General features: G+C 38.8%; 1 protein-coding gene across 1 annotated transcript in view; it reads right to left on the bottom strand.

The window, feature by feature from the left end:
- Window positions 1-217: 217 nt before the first annotated feature.
- LOC101850676 (polycystic kidney disease protein 1-like 2) overlaps window positions 218-17,491 on the bottom strand; it is a gene marked incomplete at both ends in the record, with an annotated part of 84,592 nt that continues 67,318 nt past the window's right edge. Inside the window, 10 exon segments of the mRNA XM_035972561.1 lie at window positions 218-339; window positions 695-839; window positions 2,060-2,247; window positions 4,186-4,285; window positions 5,573-5,686; window positions 6,848-7,009; window positions 9,499-9,649; window positions 13,415-13,630; window positions 15,763-15,955; window positions 16,275-16,449. Of these exon segments, the coding sequence (XP_035828454.1) occupies window positions 218-339; window positions 695-839; window positions 2,060-2,247; window positions 4,186-4,285; window positions 5,573-5,686; window positions 6,848-7,009; window positions 9,499-9,649; window positions 13,415-13,630; window positions 15,763-15,955; window positions 16,275-16,449 (1,566 nt within the window).

The following is a 17,491-nucleotide window of genomic DNA, read 5'->3' as shown; positions in this document are numbered from 1 at the left end:
CACACACACACACACACACACACATACACACATACAGGTGTTCAGGAAAAAAAATATCCAACTTTAATTGTTCTTGCCCAAAAGATGTCATTTATTTAAGTGGGACCTTATTTGGGCCATATGTATCCCAAATAAGCACACCCCTTATTTGGGCTATATATAGCTAAATAAGCACTCCCTCAATTTAATTTTAAAACATCATGTTTACCGTACTCACTCCATTAAGCCTGTGCACATATTCTCGCATCATAGTGAAGACAACAAGTGCATCTGATGTCTCTGGTTCTCCAAACATCCAATGATTTTTTTCTGGAGACACCCTTTGATTTTGCCTTTTGCCTTGTGTGCAAAAGAAAAGAAAAAAAAAATATTCATTAACTCGGTTAATAACAGAGGTTTTGTGGTAAATCTATGCAATAATCTAAGATCAAACATTTTTTTTTCCTCAATAAGTTTTTTGCATCTAATATCCCTTTATGAATACTCCATCCCGTTCAAATCACGAATAACTCAAACAAATTTTTCAGAAAATAAAGCTAGCGAATATAAAAGCAAAAACGATATGCCTATTATTAAAGTTTGTTCGTTAACAGAACACATACGGGCTTAAAAAAATAAAAAAATCATTAAACCAACCCCCGAATCTTGATATTCATTATAGCACAAAGGAGCAAGGAAGAGGAAGGAAGCTTACCTATAGGACACCTCAGGAAGGCAAGCAATCGGTTATTGACCACTAGTGAGTTGTACATTTTCTGCAGGACATTAATGATCCCGTAGGGCTCCGGGGCATTCTGCGCATCTGTACGGACCTGCGTGGCGCTGGCGTTCAGAATAGCCTGGTTGTTTGGAGGGATTTTTTGTTGTTGTTGTTCAGGTTTATATAAAATTTGGTTTTGATGTTTTTGTTTTGTGGGGGATTTATGGGTATTTTCAGCATGTTTGTTGTTTTGTATATGAGTAAAAATTTGTTTGGGGAGAGGTCAAGAGTGGATGACAGGGGAGGGGGCACATCATGAAGTTATTTTCTCAGTCGCCTTCGGGCTTACATGAATTCTGTGCTATTTTTCATTTTCATTTCTGAATGACAAAAATATACAAGAAACACGAGTAAAATAAAATTGTACCCACGTATTTCCCCCCACAGGGGATTTTAAGTGGGAATTAATTCCTATTTGGAAGAGCTGCTGTCGTTTTTCTATTGAGTGTAGTACTAATATTTTAACACCATCAACTTTTTTTTCAGCTATCACCATTGTCTTTTTATTGTCAATCAACAAGAAAATATTAACACTCTTGTCTGTCACCGATTTATTCTTATTTCCTTTTGTTCAAGAAAAAAAACAACCTCTGTTTCCTAGTAGCATTATGAGCAGGAGAGAGCATCACAATATTAACATGACTGCTGGCCGTATACCTCCCAAACAGAAAATGTTCTCTTGAACAGCGTGAACTAAGAACATAAAAAATTGCAACATGTTTGACAATGCAGCCAATCAGTGCTCTCGTATTTGAGAATTGCAGCAAACGGAGAACCTTGACTGGCTAGTGGCGCTCATATGACCTTATGAAGTTGCGAGCGCCGTAAAACCCTCTACTATAAAAAAAAAAATGACTGGCTATACTTGCTGCCATGTTGTAACTTCTGCTTCTTTCGCGTTTCGGATTCCCCTGAGGGGAAAATTTTTATCAAGTATCAAATAGTGCTGGAAACTTTTCTTAACTGGTAGACACTTTCTTAGCTTTAAAAGACTATACTTTTCATTAACATACAAATCATCATACACAAGTTAAATATTGAAAATTGGAAAATGATTTTTATGGCTTTCCTCTGTGTAATAGCACAAAGGGGCATAATTTCAATTTGTCTCTTTTTGAAAACGGTAGTAAACCGAAAGAAAATAAAACCCCACCCTAATTATTAAGAAAGAGCTGAAATCCGAAAATTGTTCTTTTATTTGAGCAACCTCTCTAAACCAAAAATCCGGCTGCACAGAAGAAAATTGGGTGATCTGGTAGATTTCAGTATAACACACGACTTCACTGTATGAACTCTTACCTGAAACATAGTCATCAAAACAAAGACGAGCGTGAATGAAAGTAGCGCGAAGTAGATCCGTACAAGAACAGGTGGAGCTTGTTCTAGGTTTTTGATAACATTTTTCCCCAGCAGCAAGTACACAATAGTCACAAAGGTGTTCCATGGAGACATGAAGTCGTCTTCCGTTGAGTGGAACAGCATGTAGCCTGTTTTGAATTTACAGTGTGAATAGAAGTAGAAGCATGACGGCATTTTAATGCAAAATCAATAGCGGAGTATGTGGGAAGATAGATGGGTGGATGGATGGAAGGAAGGATGGATGGATGGATGGATGGATGGATGGATGGATGGATGGATGGATAGATGGATGGATGGATGGATGGATAGATGGATGGATGGATGGATGGATGGACAGATAGATGGATAGACAGAAACACAAACAGACAGACATAGATAAACAGACAGACAGACAGACAGACAGACAGACACACCGACAAACAAACACACACACACACACACACACACAGAGAAAAAACAGAAAAACAGACCGACCGACACACACACACACACACACACTCACACACATAGAGAGTAAAAACATAAAAACAGACACACAGACATCCCCTGCAGTCTGTGAAGTTGGGATCTCTCATATATATATACGTGGTGTAGCAGCTAGGTGCTTCAATGCCACACGCAGAAGATCCAAGTTCAATTCCCAAGTGGAGAGAAATCTTTCTCGAGCACATCAGCCCTTTTGCTGGAATGTTGTATCCCTCTCAGCCAAGTTCTCCCTGACAGGAAGGATCAGAAGCCATGACGAGATGGAATCAGGCGCTTGTCAGTTTTTGGGTGTATGGAGTTACTGGTGTCATCTTAAAGCCTGTTCATTTGTCTTGCTTTTGGTGAATAAAATGCCCATCCATCTTAAACATTAGTCGAGATATATATATGATTGAAGGAGGTGGGGACTTCTGGTTTCGAGGTAAAATTAGCGAGAAAATGGCCGCCAACCTTTTGTGACTTCCAAAACTTGAGAGTCCTTGGAAACTGCAAATTTACATTTTTTGTGCCTTTGATTAAAGTTGTTTCAGTAAAATCCACGCTGAATGAGTTTTAAATGAACATGAAAAGAGCTGAGCCCCCCAAAAAAAAGAAAAAGAAAAAGAAAAAAATAAATTGCTCAAAGACCAGAAAAATGCCGGTTTCATGATTTAATTATTTTGACGAGCGCCTGATTTCACCTCGATGCATCACATATTTATTATTTTTTTCATAGACCACTTGTGCTGGAAACTCCATATGTTATATAAACTGACTGCGCTGAAAAGGTTGTTATTTCCCTGCTTCATCATCATCATCCAGTGCCAGACCTGCTTCATAGTCATACTAAAGCACGAGGAATGTCTCTCCACAGGGGCGTCGGTAACCTAGTGATTAGGCTACCTGACTCGTGACTGTGAGATTACGGGTTTGGAGGTTTGAGCCTCAGCTTGATCCGACGTTGTGTCCCTGGGAAAGGCACTTTACACAAATTTCCCACTTCGCTCGGTCCTTTCTGAGATGAACATTAAACTGGAAGGTCCTGCCTCTTAAATATCCTAATGGTGTTGAGAGGGGTGTTAAAACTTCTTCTTCTTCTTCTATCCCGTGGTTGGGGCAACCGTGGGGGCACCACTGCATCTGAAAACCAGCTCTCGCCCTTTATTTTTATCCTCTGCTTTCCTCAGATTGTCACCCATCGTCTTTCCTGTCCACTCTGTAATGTTGTCCTCCCATTTCTTTCTCTGCCTTCCTCTCTTTCTCTTTCCCTGTATGGTTCCTTGCAGGATTGTTTTGGCAAGTCCTGTGGATCTTGTGACATGCCCATACCATTTTAATTTTCACATTATTCATCAATGCCTCTCCACAATCAGTACCTATCATCACACAATCCGAGTGGGTGGTTTGGTGGGCACGGGTACGTTGTTTCCTGCTTCTTTCCCAAAATTCATCTATCATCTATATGTCTTTCCTTCTTTTTTTCTTTGTCTTTTACTCTCTAGTAACGTGTCAAATCTTCAGCATTTATTAGACTTGATAGTGTTGCAAGTGCCGTAAGACTCTTATTAAAATTCAAATACAACCTGAATGCCGAGTCTTACCAAACATAACGAAGACACCAATCATCAAAAGGTAGAGGAAGGAGAAAGAGAAGAGGTCCTTTCCCGCCCGTTGCAACACGGTAGCTATCATTGTGACACGCTGAAAGAGAAGGTCAAGACAACTGCAAGAACTAGGGTCAAAAGGATGAGCTGATACTAGTTAAGTCATTCTAAAAAATTATAATCATCATCATCAACATCAAAATAATAATTAATTAATAGGCTAATAACCTTGATGATAATAATAATATAACATAATTGCTTAAGTCATTTAGGGCCGGTTTGGAAATTTTGGTTCTGAAATGAAGAGCAGAGCCAGCTTGATAAATTCACTTGGATAAAAGAATAATCCAAATTTTTAACAGAGTCAATTGCTCGAAAAAAAAAAGTTTTTTCTCATTTTCTCAGAATGGCTAAATCTGACTCAGGCATTTATCTTATGAACGTGACAGTAATAATAATAATGATGATAAAAATAATAATTATGATAATAACAATAATCCGTAGGTGAATTGGCAAACATAGCATTTTGTATAGCTAGTCTAATGTAGCTTTCCTCAGCATCCTAACAGTAGGTTTTCCACCACACAACTGTGACTGCCCAACTGATTACCAGGCTACAAAACAATCAATAAATACAGGTAAAGTAAAGCACATACACACCGTACAGCCATACATATCCCATATATATGTCTTTATCTCTCTGTTAACCCCTTCACTGCCCCGGCCTGCTGATTCAGCCCAGAAGTGCTTCCCAGTGCCATGTGCCCGCTGATTCGGCGGGCCTATGATGAAGACATTTTTAGTGTAATTTTCCACTGTTTAAAGGGACAAAACTGTGCAACGATTAATCCTCATTGATATTACAGTAGTCTCCCGTGAATCTGAGCGTCAATTTCATTGTTTTGAAGGAGTCAAGTGTTGACGTTCTGAGTTGTGGGGTTTTTAGGGTTTTTTTTGCTTTTCGCAATGGCATCCAACAAACCAGTCTATCGACCTTCCTTTTTAGCTGCAGAAGTTCTTGACGAAATTATGAATGACTGTAACAGGTGATGATAATGATTTCAATTGAGTTTCTGAGTTAGGGGCTCTACGTGACGCTTGTAGTAATTGGAGCAATTTTCCCCGGCACAGCTATGTAGCTCATAGCCGGCAGTGAAGGGGTTTATTCACAAATCCATTTATCTCTCATAACATCTTAAACAAACCTATCGGTCCATCAGTCTATTTGACGATCAAAAGGTTCCTACTACCGTGAATCCGCTTGTGTTAATAAAAAAACCTCGCTGTTGGACATAATACTAACAATAAAGAAGATAATAGACTGCATTTACAGAGCACATTTCTCCACATAAGTGGGCAAAATGCACTAGCCAGTTTATCTTACCTGATTGTAACCAAGTATTCTCATGATCCTCATGGTACTCAAGAACACAATAAATGCCAGGGTCCAGCCAAAAATGTCGTCGTATATAGCAAGGGCATAGAAGTTCACGAAAAGCTGGGAAGTGAAAATTCTGTTAGTACTATCTTCACAAGGTTTATTGAACGTCATGTACACACATGTAAAAGACATTGTGAAAATACAAACTTATTAATGTCAGGAACTCTGACAACTCTAACTATAGTTCTTCCAACTCAAAAACGTCCCAATTTTTTTGCAAATAATTTTTGACAGCTTGCATCCATTTTTATTAAACTTTTACTAGCAATTTTGCTTCTAAGCCAATACTAATGTTAACGCTATCCATGCACGTGGGGTCATTTTGTACCCCAGGGGCTGTATTCTTCACATTTTAGAATACTTTTAGTGCGAAGATCTCTTTGAAACTTTCAGTATTTCTCAAAATATCATTTTGACAGACTGCTTGCAAAGCGCACGGGTCGGATTAAGCAGTAAATTTCCTCTTTGGAAAGTGGGGGCACAGAGTTCCCCTCATCGTATGGATAGGGTAGTAAAACATGACGTACGGAAAGGGTTAATATGACTTTTAAAAAACATTTTTCAATGTCTGTCTTAATTTATGGTTTTTGTAATAATAGTGGACAAGTGCTTATCAGCCCTTTTAAAGCCAGTGTCCACTTTTACCAACTTTAAGAGGCTAACATTCTCACACCACCGGCTTACAAGTGTTTCCAAGAGGAACATTTTATAATACCTATCAAAGCCCGAGTAGTCCACACTGCCCACCAAAATTACCTAATGGCCAACTAGAGGGGTATATCGCCTAGGCGGGCAAGCACTGATGTGGAAAAGCATCATCTTTAACCCCATTATGTATGAACCAGACAACCCACATTTGCAGAGTAATGAAGATCATTGCTGACAATAATATGTTATTCTTTTTGCTTTATTTTTCCAGAACGTCAAGGGAAATAGCAATGAGCAAGAATTTGTCCTAATAAAAATTTAAAAATTCTAAAGACATTTGGTAATGAACTCAATTAACATAAAGTTGTTTTCCTTCGAACTTCAAAGGGAATTTTTTCATCTGTTTTTAGAAAACACAGTTTATCACATGTATGCATGAAGCCGTAAAAATTAAAAGCTTGTAAAATGTCAAACACAAACATTTTTTAAAAGAATAGAAAAGAAAAGCCCTAAAAGACAATCAGACATATTATGATGCATATATATATATAAAAATGTAAGCCTCCATACCTTTGGTTTCTCTTTGAACCTGCCCATGACATCTGATGAAAGCTTTGTTTTCAAGATGTAAAAGACTATGGCAGCAATGCAACAGAGGACAATCATTAGGTCCATGGTGCCCCAAAAGCTCTTTAGGAACAAACGGCCTTCTCTGAATAGTTGTTTCATTACCTGCAAGCAGAAAAAGGCATGGAAAATCTTAAATGATTTTATAAACCTTTCTACACCCAAAAACACAAAAAACACACACAAACACAACCACACATACACATTCACATACACACATACACACACACACACACACACATACGCACACTCGTGCACACGCACAAATGCGCGCACAGGCACACACAAACACACACGCACATACACATGCACTCACAAACAAACACACACACACACACACACTGAAGGTGGAAATCAGACATGCTCAGAAAAATACATCATGTAAGCTGTTGCCTCCATAAAATTAATAAAATATTCATAAGAAGTATGGCCATCATGTGTTCTAGAGTTATCGTTTCTGTCTAACTTTTCTTCTCTCTTAAGGGTTATTTCAAGCGTCTCCAAAGATAGTACATAACAAGATGGTCCACTCAGCCAAAAAAGTGTCCGCCGGAAGTCCGCTCTTTGCTTAGATGGCGCTGCAGTCTGTTTTGAAGCTCTCTTTCATTTTTCCAGAAGAAGAATAGGAATAACACCTCCTTGCGAGTGCAGATCGACTGCTGTTCATCAGCAGTTTGGGTTCGTTCAGTGCGGAGTTTTATTTTTTAAAAATTTTAATGACCTCTCGCCTTTCATTCTAAAGTCAAATTAAATGAAGAAAACAATCACCCCATCCTCCGGAAAAGGTTTTTTGTCTGCGTAACCATTTTAAAAGAGCGTTCTTCCGAAATTTATTCAAAAACTTGCTAGTTTCACTTTGATTTTTTAAAACACAAGAAGGGTAACTCTGTTCGCAAAGGGTGTGCATTTGCAAAGAGGGCGCCACCGAATTTTGAGGACACTTTTTTAATTGGCTCAAAGAGAGGAGTGGCCCGTCTTGTTATGTAGACTCTTTGGCTTCACTTAGTCTTAGGGCCTTCCCTACAATAAACCGCGTCAAAACAAGTGAGAGCAACAGCAGCTGTGTAGACATCATGTCAGACTATGCTGCAGTTGACCTTGGTTTGGGTCCCCAACAGCACAATCTTGACTTGAGCTAAATTGTGTCACAATGCAGTGGAATCAAGCGCTCGTCAATTTTTGGGCATGTGGAATTAATGGTATCTTCTAAAAGAACCTTCATTTGTCTTGAGTTATTACGCTTATTATTGCTTTCAAAGAAAAACATTACCCATCTGTCTTGAATAGAAGTCGAGATATACTTGCACTGAAGGAAGTGGGGGCGGGGGCGGGGTGAGGGTCGTCTGGTGTCAGAGGTCAAATTAGCAAGAAAATAGCTGCCAACGTTTAGTGACTTCCAAAGCTTGACAGTCCTTGGAAACTACAATTTTAGATTTTTTGTGCATTAGAACATTTTCAGTAAAACGCACATTTAAAAATTTATTTTTTTTGGGGGAGGGGGGAAGGGTTCCACACCTTTTATGTCTATTTAAAAACATTTTTACAAATTTGAATAAAATTGCCCGAAGGCAATACAAATGAAGATTGTCCAGTCGAACCTGTGTAAGACAACCACCCATTGTCAAGGAGAAAAGTGGCCGTATAAGACAGGTGGCCGTCTTAGGCAGGACTGATCAAGATGAAGAAAAACCATTCCTTTCTAAGGTCCCAACCGAAGGTAGCCGCACTGTTATTGTTGTTGTTGTTGTTGTTATTGTTGTTGTTGTTGTTTTCCCTGGGATTTTTTTTTCTTTTGTTGCTGCTTTTGAGCAAAGGTGAAAATAAAATGAAATGTGTCAGACAAGGAGACCAAGTGCTATGAAAAAACAAACACATGGGTTGCCACCATGAGCGACGCTTCTGTCACAAGTTCATGTTGACGTCCATTGTTACTTTGTTACAGACTGGGTAAACAGTGACCACTCATCTCACTTACGATTTGTGTATGAGTTCTGGGCGGGGCTTATGGGTTATGAGGGATCACACGCTTTCCTCACCAGCAGCTGAAAATTTGTTGCCTATTGGTCAACAGTGGGAGGAGCCTACGCAACATGATCGGTTGGAAGGACTACCTAACAACAACGACAGGTGAGTGGATTATGATGGTTCGCCCACAACACCAGGGGCCAATGCACAATTTATGACGAAACGTAATGGAGTCACTAAGGCGGCCATCTAAGACAGGTGTTATTGCTTGGTGTGATAGGGGTTGTGTGTTAAAATAAGGTGGCCGCGGCCGCGTTGGACAGGTGCCCGTTTTAAACAGTTAAATTATATAGAAAAAACGCAAGGGGGGAAATGAAAATTGGCCGTTTGTACAGGTGGCCGTCTTATAGAGGTGGCCGTCAGGGCAGGTTCGACTATATTTCATTATTTTGCCTCACAATTAGGAGTTTTCAAGGTCTCACATTCATTTGGCTTGGTCCTCTCAGAAACTGACAACAAATCCAGATGTGAAAACTCAGAATAACCTCATAGTGCTGGGGGGGGGGGGGGGGGGGGGTGATAAACCAAAACAGCATGATACAAATCCAGAATTGTTTTGCAACACTTACCTTGAAAGAAAATACAATCAAAGAAATCACCAGGATAATAGAACACATCAGTATGTAAGATCCGAGAGGCCCAACATGTGGGTAGATCCTCAAAGTTCGGACGTCGACCCAAGGGAAGCCGGATCCATACACGGGAAACTCTACCACTAGTCTGCCAACACAAATGCAAAATAATTTATCCCTTTCATCCTGTGGAATAATGTATATTGCATAACTCTTCTGTTATAACTGTTAGGTAACGTATCAGGATTTAGACAGTACCTTTCTTCTACTCGGTAGTCACTTTTCGGTCATAGTGTACTAGAAGACAAGAAAAAAACAAGAGCCTTTTCAGACGTGCGTTTCTTCACTCTCTCTATATCTGTTTGTACCCACAAACCAAACAATATTACAATCCAGGACATCAATTTGCCACCTAAATGGATAGGAAGATCTGACTGGATAATTTGTGAAGCTCGCTGACAAAAGTGACTTAGATCTACTTCCCACAATTCGGGAATGGATACATCTGCCAAAAATCAACACAGGGGTCCGATTTGTAGTTTTTTAATTCAACTAATACCACACGACATACAAACACTGCTCTTTTAGTTGGCTCGGCGATGGAGTGACCGGGTCACAGTGGGCCGGTCACCCAGAGGTCACTAACCCAACCTCCAGCTACATGCGTCGGTAGCCGGTGAAATGAATTTTTCAACACATGTTCTATCGTCTAAAACAAACAAAAAATATCATACGTGAACAGAAGTTTGTTCTTTAGAGAAAGCAACTTCTTCATTGGTACGAAAAAGCAATACCATGGCTGCTCACGTTTTGGAGTTAGATGCTCTTAAAATGTATGTCTATTTATAGTTAGTCAAAATAAATAACAAACACATATTGAGTGGCTAAAAACTTATAGGCCCCTAAGCCTTTAAGATTAAATGTTTACCAAACTGCTACATAAGACGGGAAAATGTGTTCAGAAATTGACTCACTCAAAATTTTGTTTCCAGCACGAACAATGGAACTTATCATGAGCATGATAGCCAAAATGCTTCACTGCATTCATGGCTTTTTGTATCCAATGAAATGTGTAGCCTTCTAAATAATGATATACTGACGTGTTTTCAATATTCAACATCGATTTCTTTTCACAAAATGAATATGTACAGAATAAAAGTATGAATACAATTTTTCTTTCTCAACATATCCAGAGGCACTCAATGAGGGTGCTATTTGCAGGAGATGTGACACAAAAATAAAATGCATTATACGTCTCTCTGGTTTGGGATCCTTCGTGCTCTGGCTTCCAGTTTTTGAGATTGCTTGGTGGCTGCTTTCTGTGCCCTGTTCTCCCAAAAGTCCGAGAGCAAACAGATTGTGTTGTTGTATGGAGGAAAACAGTGTTGCTATGATATGTGTTGCTTTGGGATGACTTTGTGGGGAAATAGCGTCTGAATGCAGCCAGGTAATTGTTGATTGCTACGAGGATTTCTGGAAGTGAAAATTGTTTGACTGGTTTGAGATGTGATATTGCAGAATGAAAATGGCTAAATCTTTCATTGAGACAATTGAATATTGCTTCCATTCCAGTGCTTCCTAAATTTTTTCAGTTTCGCGGGAGTATTATCTTGTTTCTGTACAAATTGTGTTTGTTACTTTACAGTATACATGGGGATGGAGGTATGCTTGGGGTATGTTGCCAGGTTTGCTTAAAATGGATCTTTGTATGCAGCCACCCAAGCGATGCCGACAACATTTATGTTATTGTCCAATGCACACCATATGTTCCTACTAGCGTCAACAACTTTTTTTCAGGCTTAAATTGACGTGACGTAACACCCTATCTTCTTTTGATAGTTGAAATCCCGGTAAAACACTTGACACAAATGTGAGGCAGCGTGGTGGAATCAGGCTCTCGTCAAAATAATCAAAGTGAAGAAACTTGCATTTTTTCGCAGGTTTGTGAATTTTTATAAAACTGTTGTTTTTTGGCTCAACATCTTTCATGCCCATTAAAGAACTGATTTCTGTGTGGATTTTTCTGAAAAACATTGATTATGGCGGCCATTTTCTAATTAATTTTACCTCTGAAAACAGGTGACCCCCACCTCCTTCATTCGCAAATATCTCGACTTGTATTCAAGATAAGTGGATGTTTTTTCCATCCAAATAAAGACAAGTGAACATGCTTTAAGATGATACCAATAACTCTACATGCCCAAAAATTGACGAGAGCCTGATTCCACCACGCTGCCTCACAAATGTTAGAGGAAAACGACTGTTTATCTTAATCTTCCCTCACATCAATCTCATAAATCACGAGAATATCTCCTGCCATTGTCTTACATAATCGGGGCTTTCTGTACTTTTTGTTTGTTTGACAGTTAAATTTAAATGCCAACACACCCGACAAAGTTCATTCAGAGACTCTCTATGGTTCTCATAATATGTGGGACCCATTGCAGTTTAACAATTTTTACTGAGGAACACAATTCACTAACTAATTGCCAGTCGCTGCAAAGTGCGGGAAAAACAGAATTCACATCATTAGTAAATATGATTTGATGGCTATCACACTGCGTAAACAAAAATGAGCACAAACGTTTCATTTTGGAATGATTTGTAATTAAATTTGAAGAGATCCCATTATCAATGGCACTTTCGATCACTTAACTCTCACAATTTAAAACTGTTATCTTTCCCAAACAAAGCTATGAAAACTGGTGAAATTTTCACAAGATACCAAGAAGACGTAGACGAAGCAAAATTGGTAAAGAAATAGATTCTAGGGGTAGAGTAAGCATCATTTTACGGCTCATGAAATTAGGGAAAGAAACGCGTTCTGTTAAGGACAAGATAGGATAGCGCTGTGCACAAGTTGACCCCAGTCAATCCCTGACCTGATGCGTAAAATTGCAGGTCACCTGCCGGTGATTTATGGCCTACCGCGGGGGCCCGGACAAACTAACAGATCGCTGAGACGGAATTTTGGACGCTGTGACCACTCTCTTCAAATTTGACATGTCTTTTATCAGTTCCTCTTTAATAAATTGTACAGTACAAGCTCAACCTATTAGTTTGATATATATATATTAATATCCATAGTACGGGTAAAATCCGAGACGTAACTCATTTTGTTAGCACGTCTGACATTTTGCGACTCTTCCATTTGTTTCGTTAATAAAGAAGTACTTCATTGCATCATTGATTTATTGGTTTAGGGGTATTGCCACACCTTAACCCCTTCGCTGCTGAAAAATTTCCATCAACATCTGTACTGACAAGATACAATGTTAATTCAAAGAATATTTAAACACAGAGAATTGTTTCAGAATAGCAAAATCACAAGCTGTAACTTTATCAACTAAAACTTCTTTTGTTAACCTGATGAAACAATACAAGAGTGGAGAATACAAAACAGAACATACGTCTACTCAGCAGTGAAGAGGTTAAATTGAGTCCAAGGAAACAAACAATAGGACACTACAAAATACAGTGGTCTCGACCTAAGAACACAGTCATTGGTAGACTGAAAAAAATACAGGTTCTCAAGCAAACCGGTTTCTTTGGCATATTCTGAGGAGTACAGCTCAGATTTTACACTGAGACAGCACAGAGGTAATGAAGTCAACCGTTCACTCCCACAGATGTTCAATGACAGGAATTTCATAAGCAAGAATGAGAGCGAATTTGTGACAAGGATGAACTCACTATACAAACACAAAAAAATAGGTCACATGGCATAATAGGTCACATGGCATAAGGGGAGATCTCTCCTAAAGTACTTGTAGCTTACTCTAGTTATTTCATATTCTAGTTTACTCCCCTTTACATAAATCCATAAGTCATTACAGGTGCCAACCAACAAACCCACTGGATCAACACCAGAGAAGCTTTGGCCGGGTCACACATCAAAAACAAAACCTCATACCTCACAGTGGCCAGCAGATTAGCATCCACGTTGTAGAGCGAAAACTCGATAAACACTGCCCTTGTCTGCAGGTCTAGCCAGCGGTTCTCGTAGAGTTCGCTGATGAAGACATCCGGAATGATGTCATGATATCCACCAAGGTCTGTGATGTAGCCCCCTCCACTGTACAGATGGAGCTTGCCCATGATAGGGATGGAATTTTCATCAAGAATTGATCTGTGCAAAGTTTGTTTGTTTTAGTAGAGGTTTTACAGCGCTCGCAACTGCATAAGGTAATATGAGTGCCAGAAGATTAGAGGTGTTGCAAGAGAGTAACAAACATAAAAAAGAAAAAGGGGAGATAAGGATGATATATGTTCGATAGGAAAGAAGGAGCAAAACACACCAGAGCACCCGCCAACCACCCACTCTGTGCAAAGGAGGAGGAAAACAAAGTAGATGGATAAGGTAGACAGATACATAGATAGACACGTCTCTTAATTAAACAGACACATACATAAGTGGATAGATTACTAAGATAGGAGACACATAGGTGGATAGATCACTCAGACAGATGCATCAATGGTTAGATCACTCAGACAGACAGACAGATACATCAATGGATAGATCACGCAGACAGACAGACAGATACATCAATGGTTAGATCACTCAGACAGACAGACAGATACATCAATGGTTAGATCACTCAGACAGACAGACAGATACATCAATGGATAGATCACGCAGACAGACAGACAGATACATCAATAGATAGATCACTGAGACAGACAGATACATCAATGGATAGATCACTCAGACAGACAGTTACATAGACAGAGATATAGCTATGACTTCACCAATAACCGATCTCACATATAAATGAGCCAAATCGCCTAGACCTAACTAGCTGTATCAAAGTTTGTGAAAAAACAAATGATACCTCATTCCCTAAAAAGAAAACCATCCTCTGCAATCTGCACATAATGTTACAGATATTGACACAACTTCTGATGTAGGCATTTTGTTTCATAACTCAAACAGAGGTTCTTTCACAACAATCCTGGTGGGCTCCAATCCTTTGTATACAAGATATGTCACTCACATAGCAACTGCTCTGTGTAAGATTCCTTCATATATCACTTTTCAAAATGGCATATGGCAATCCTGGTGGGCTCCAATCCTTTGTATACAAGATATGTCACTCACATAGCAACTGCTCTGTGTAAGATTCCTTCATATATCACTTTTCAAAATGGCATGGCAGAGTCTTATGGCGCAGTCAATAGAATCTTCAGTGCTTTGATATTATCATTGACACAATAGCATACTGCTGAGTACATTTTATATCATACCTCAAATACTGTAAAACTCGGAATCAACAAAAAGTTCGATTCAACGAAAGGAGATAGATTCCTTGTTCTCTTATTAATAAAAATCAACAAAATAACTCGCATTCAATGAATACATAAATTTACAAATTCAGATTCATCGAAGTTGCTCGCAAGGGGAACAACCCACACTGATGTGGCTTTGGGCATTTTTCCTCCTGCAAGCATTTCAGGCATGGTATGCCCATAGAGATAAAGGCACGTTGTAGTCCTTCCTCCTCCTTCAAACTACTTAACTCTATTGAGCCTGAGCTATTTTTCACTCAATAACCACTGCAGCATGACAGTTTTTGGGTAGATATTGAATCGTAGACCACAAAAATCTGTGAAAGCTATCATTTAAAAAAATGTAACAAGAGAAAGATAGAAACGCTCTCACAGAAAAAGAAAACTGAGTCTAATTTGTCCGAATAGTTTTTATTTTTTGTCAATATTTTGAAATGGCAATGGCTGTGGGTTATGCCATTTTTTTTCACCCAATTTAAAATAAAATTCATCTATCGCAATGCAGGGGTGACTGAATTAGTCCGTTAGAGCTAAAAAAGCATTACACATAACATAACCAAATTTTTGATTTAACGAAACAAGTGGGTCAACAGTTGGCTCGTCGCTTCCCGTAGCTTGTAACCAAAATGCACCGGAGATATAAATACTCGCCATTAGGCCACTGGGCCACCGAGGTGTCCCGTAAATACACGAGAATAGGTCCAAGTGAGTTAACAATGAAAGGCTAGCTTGGACATAGACCTAGATCCAAGTAATGAACTGTGCACTGGTCTATGGAAACAAATGTTGTGTTTAGCCCAACATTGCAATGCAATTTATTGCTCACATTGCTATAACGAACACTCGGATTCAACTAAATTGAAGGTCAGGCCCAAAAAGTTAGTTATACCAGAGTTTCTTTGAACATGAGTGACTTATCTTTTATAGAAACCAACCTTTATCATCATTTTTTAAAAATTATCAAAAAAGTCCAACCTGTGAACCCAAGAGTTCAGCGTAGCAGACTCGATGTATTCTTTATCTAAAGAGCATGGTTTGTGCTGCCAACCCATGCAGTAGCTCCCCGTCTCCTCAGACGTTATGTCATAAGGCCAGTAAAACTGTTTTTCTCCAACCAGGTACTCAGGGTGGCTCGTCATCTTGTCAACGTGGATGTCTGACATCATCACTGAGAAGTTGCAAGTGGCGGGTGGAGAGAAAATAAAAATGTCAGTTGATAATAGAAAACAAAATGCTGTTGCTCAAGTTGATGAAGGCATTGAGTGACGATGAGAATTATGCGATGAAGATAATAACAAAAATAACAACAACAATGACAACATGGATGATGATGATGATGATGATGATGATGATGATGATGATGATGATGATGATGATGATGATGATGATACAAGGTACTGCTAATGCTAATGATGGTGGTATCTCCATCCAAAGAAAGTTTCTCTTTTTCTATCTTTTGTTCTTTAGGAACAACAAGGTTCACTCACTTTGTCGGGTTCTGACTTGGCGTACCCTCACTGGTCCAACACGGTAATTTGCCATGTCCGCTGTAAACTGTCTTTCTTCCAGTGATAGTTCCTTTCTGGAAAGAAAAGACGCAGGAAACATCCGCGTAGTCATGGTTGTGTTGAGCCACGTGAAGACATCTTGATGAGTGAGCACCTGTTTGAGAGTCATTTTTATTCAAAATAATATGTGAGACATCGCGGTGAAATCAGGTGCTCATCAAAATAATGAAATCAAAGAAAACGGCATTTTTCCATCCGTTTGGCAATTTTTATCAAAATTTCGTTTTTTGGGGCTTAACACCTTTTATGTTAATATATGAAAATTCATTTCCAAGTGAATATTACTGAAAAAACTTGTTGACAGCCACAAAGTAGTTTTCAGTTTTCAAGGACTCTGAAGCTATTGAAGTAATTTAACCACTGAAAACAGGCTATCTCATCTTCTTTAATCGCATATATCTCGACTTCTATTCAAGCTAGATGGATATTTTTTTCTTTGAAAGCAAGACAAATGAATAAGCTTTCAGATAATACCAATAACTCCTCAAGCCCAAAAATTGACGAGAGCCTGATTCCACTGCGTTGTGACACATATTATGTTACTTTTTCATTACAGATAACAAAACAAGAATCACCACACCACTGAAAAGCATCCTCCACAATGTACACGCATTAATATATGGATGTTGTTACCTCCTAGGCTGATGAATACAGCAAACGGTTTATTTCCAAGAAAGCAAGAACAGACAGAGATAGAAAGATATTCATTTGTACCAACTGCAGTGAGGTTACTGAACACATAGTGCTCTAAATGAAATCAAAGAAACTGACATTTTTCTATCCGGTGGGCAATTTTTATCAATTTTTTCTTATTTGGGCTCAACATCTTTTATGTTAATTTGAAAACACAATTCTGTGAGAATTTTACTGAAAAGCATTGATCAAAGGCACAAAAAAATGTCAGTTTCCAAGGACTCTCAAGCTATGGATTGGAAGTCACAAAACTTTGAAGGCCATTGTCTCGTTAATTTTTATCTCTTAAACAAGGTCCCACCTCCTTCAATCACAAATATTGCAACTCTTATTCAAGATAAATGGGTACTTTTTTTTCATTGAAAGCAAGACAAATAAACAAACTTTTAACCCTGTCAGACCGTATTCGAGAATACTCAAAACATCAGCTATGCCAGATTACC

This window comes from Aplysia californica, unplaced genomic scaffold (assembly GCF_000002075.1).
Source record: "Aplysia californica isolate F4 #8 unplaced genomic scaffold, AplCal3.0 scaffold00741, whole genome shotgun sequence".
In the NCBI taxonomy this organism is placed as follows: Eukaryota; Metazoa; Mollusca; class Gastropoda; order Aplysiida; family Aplysiidae; genus Aplysia; species Aplysia californica.
This window is presented reverse-complemented; position numbering and strand designations above follow the sequence as displayed.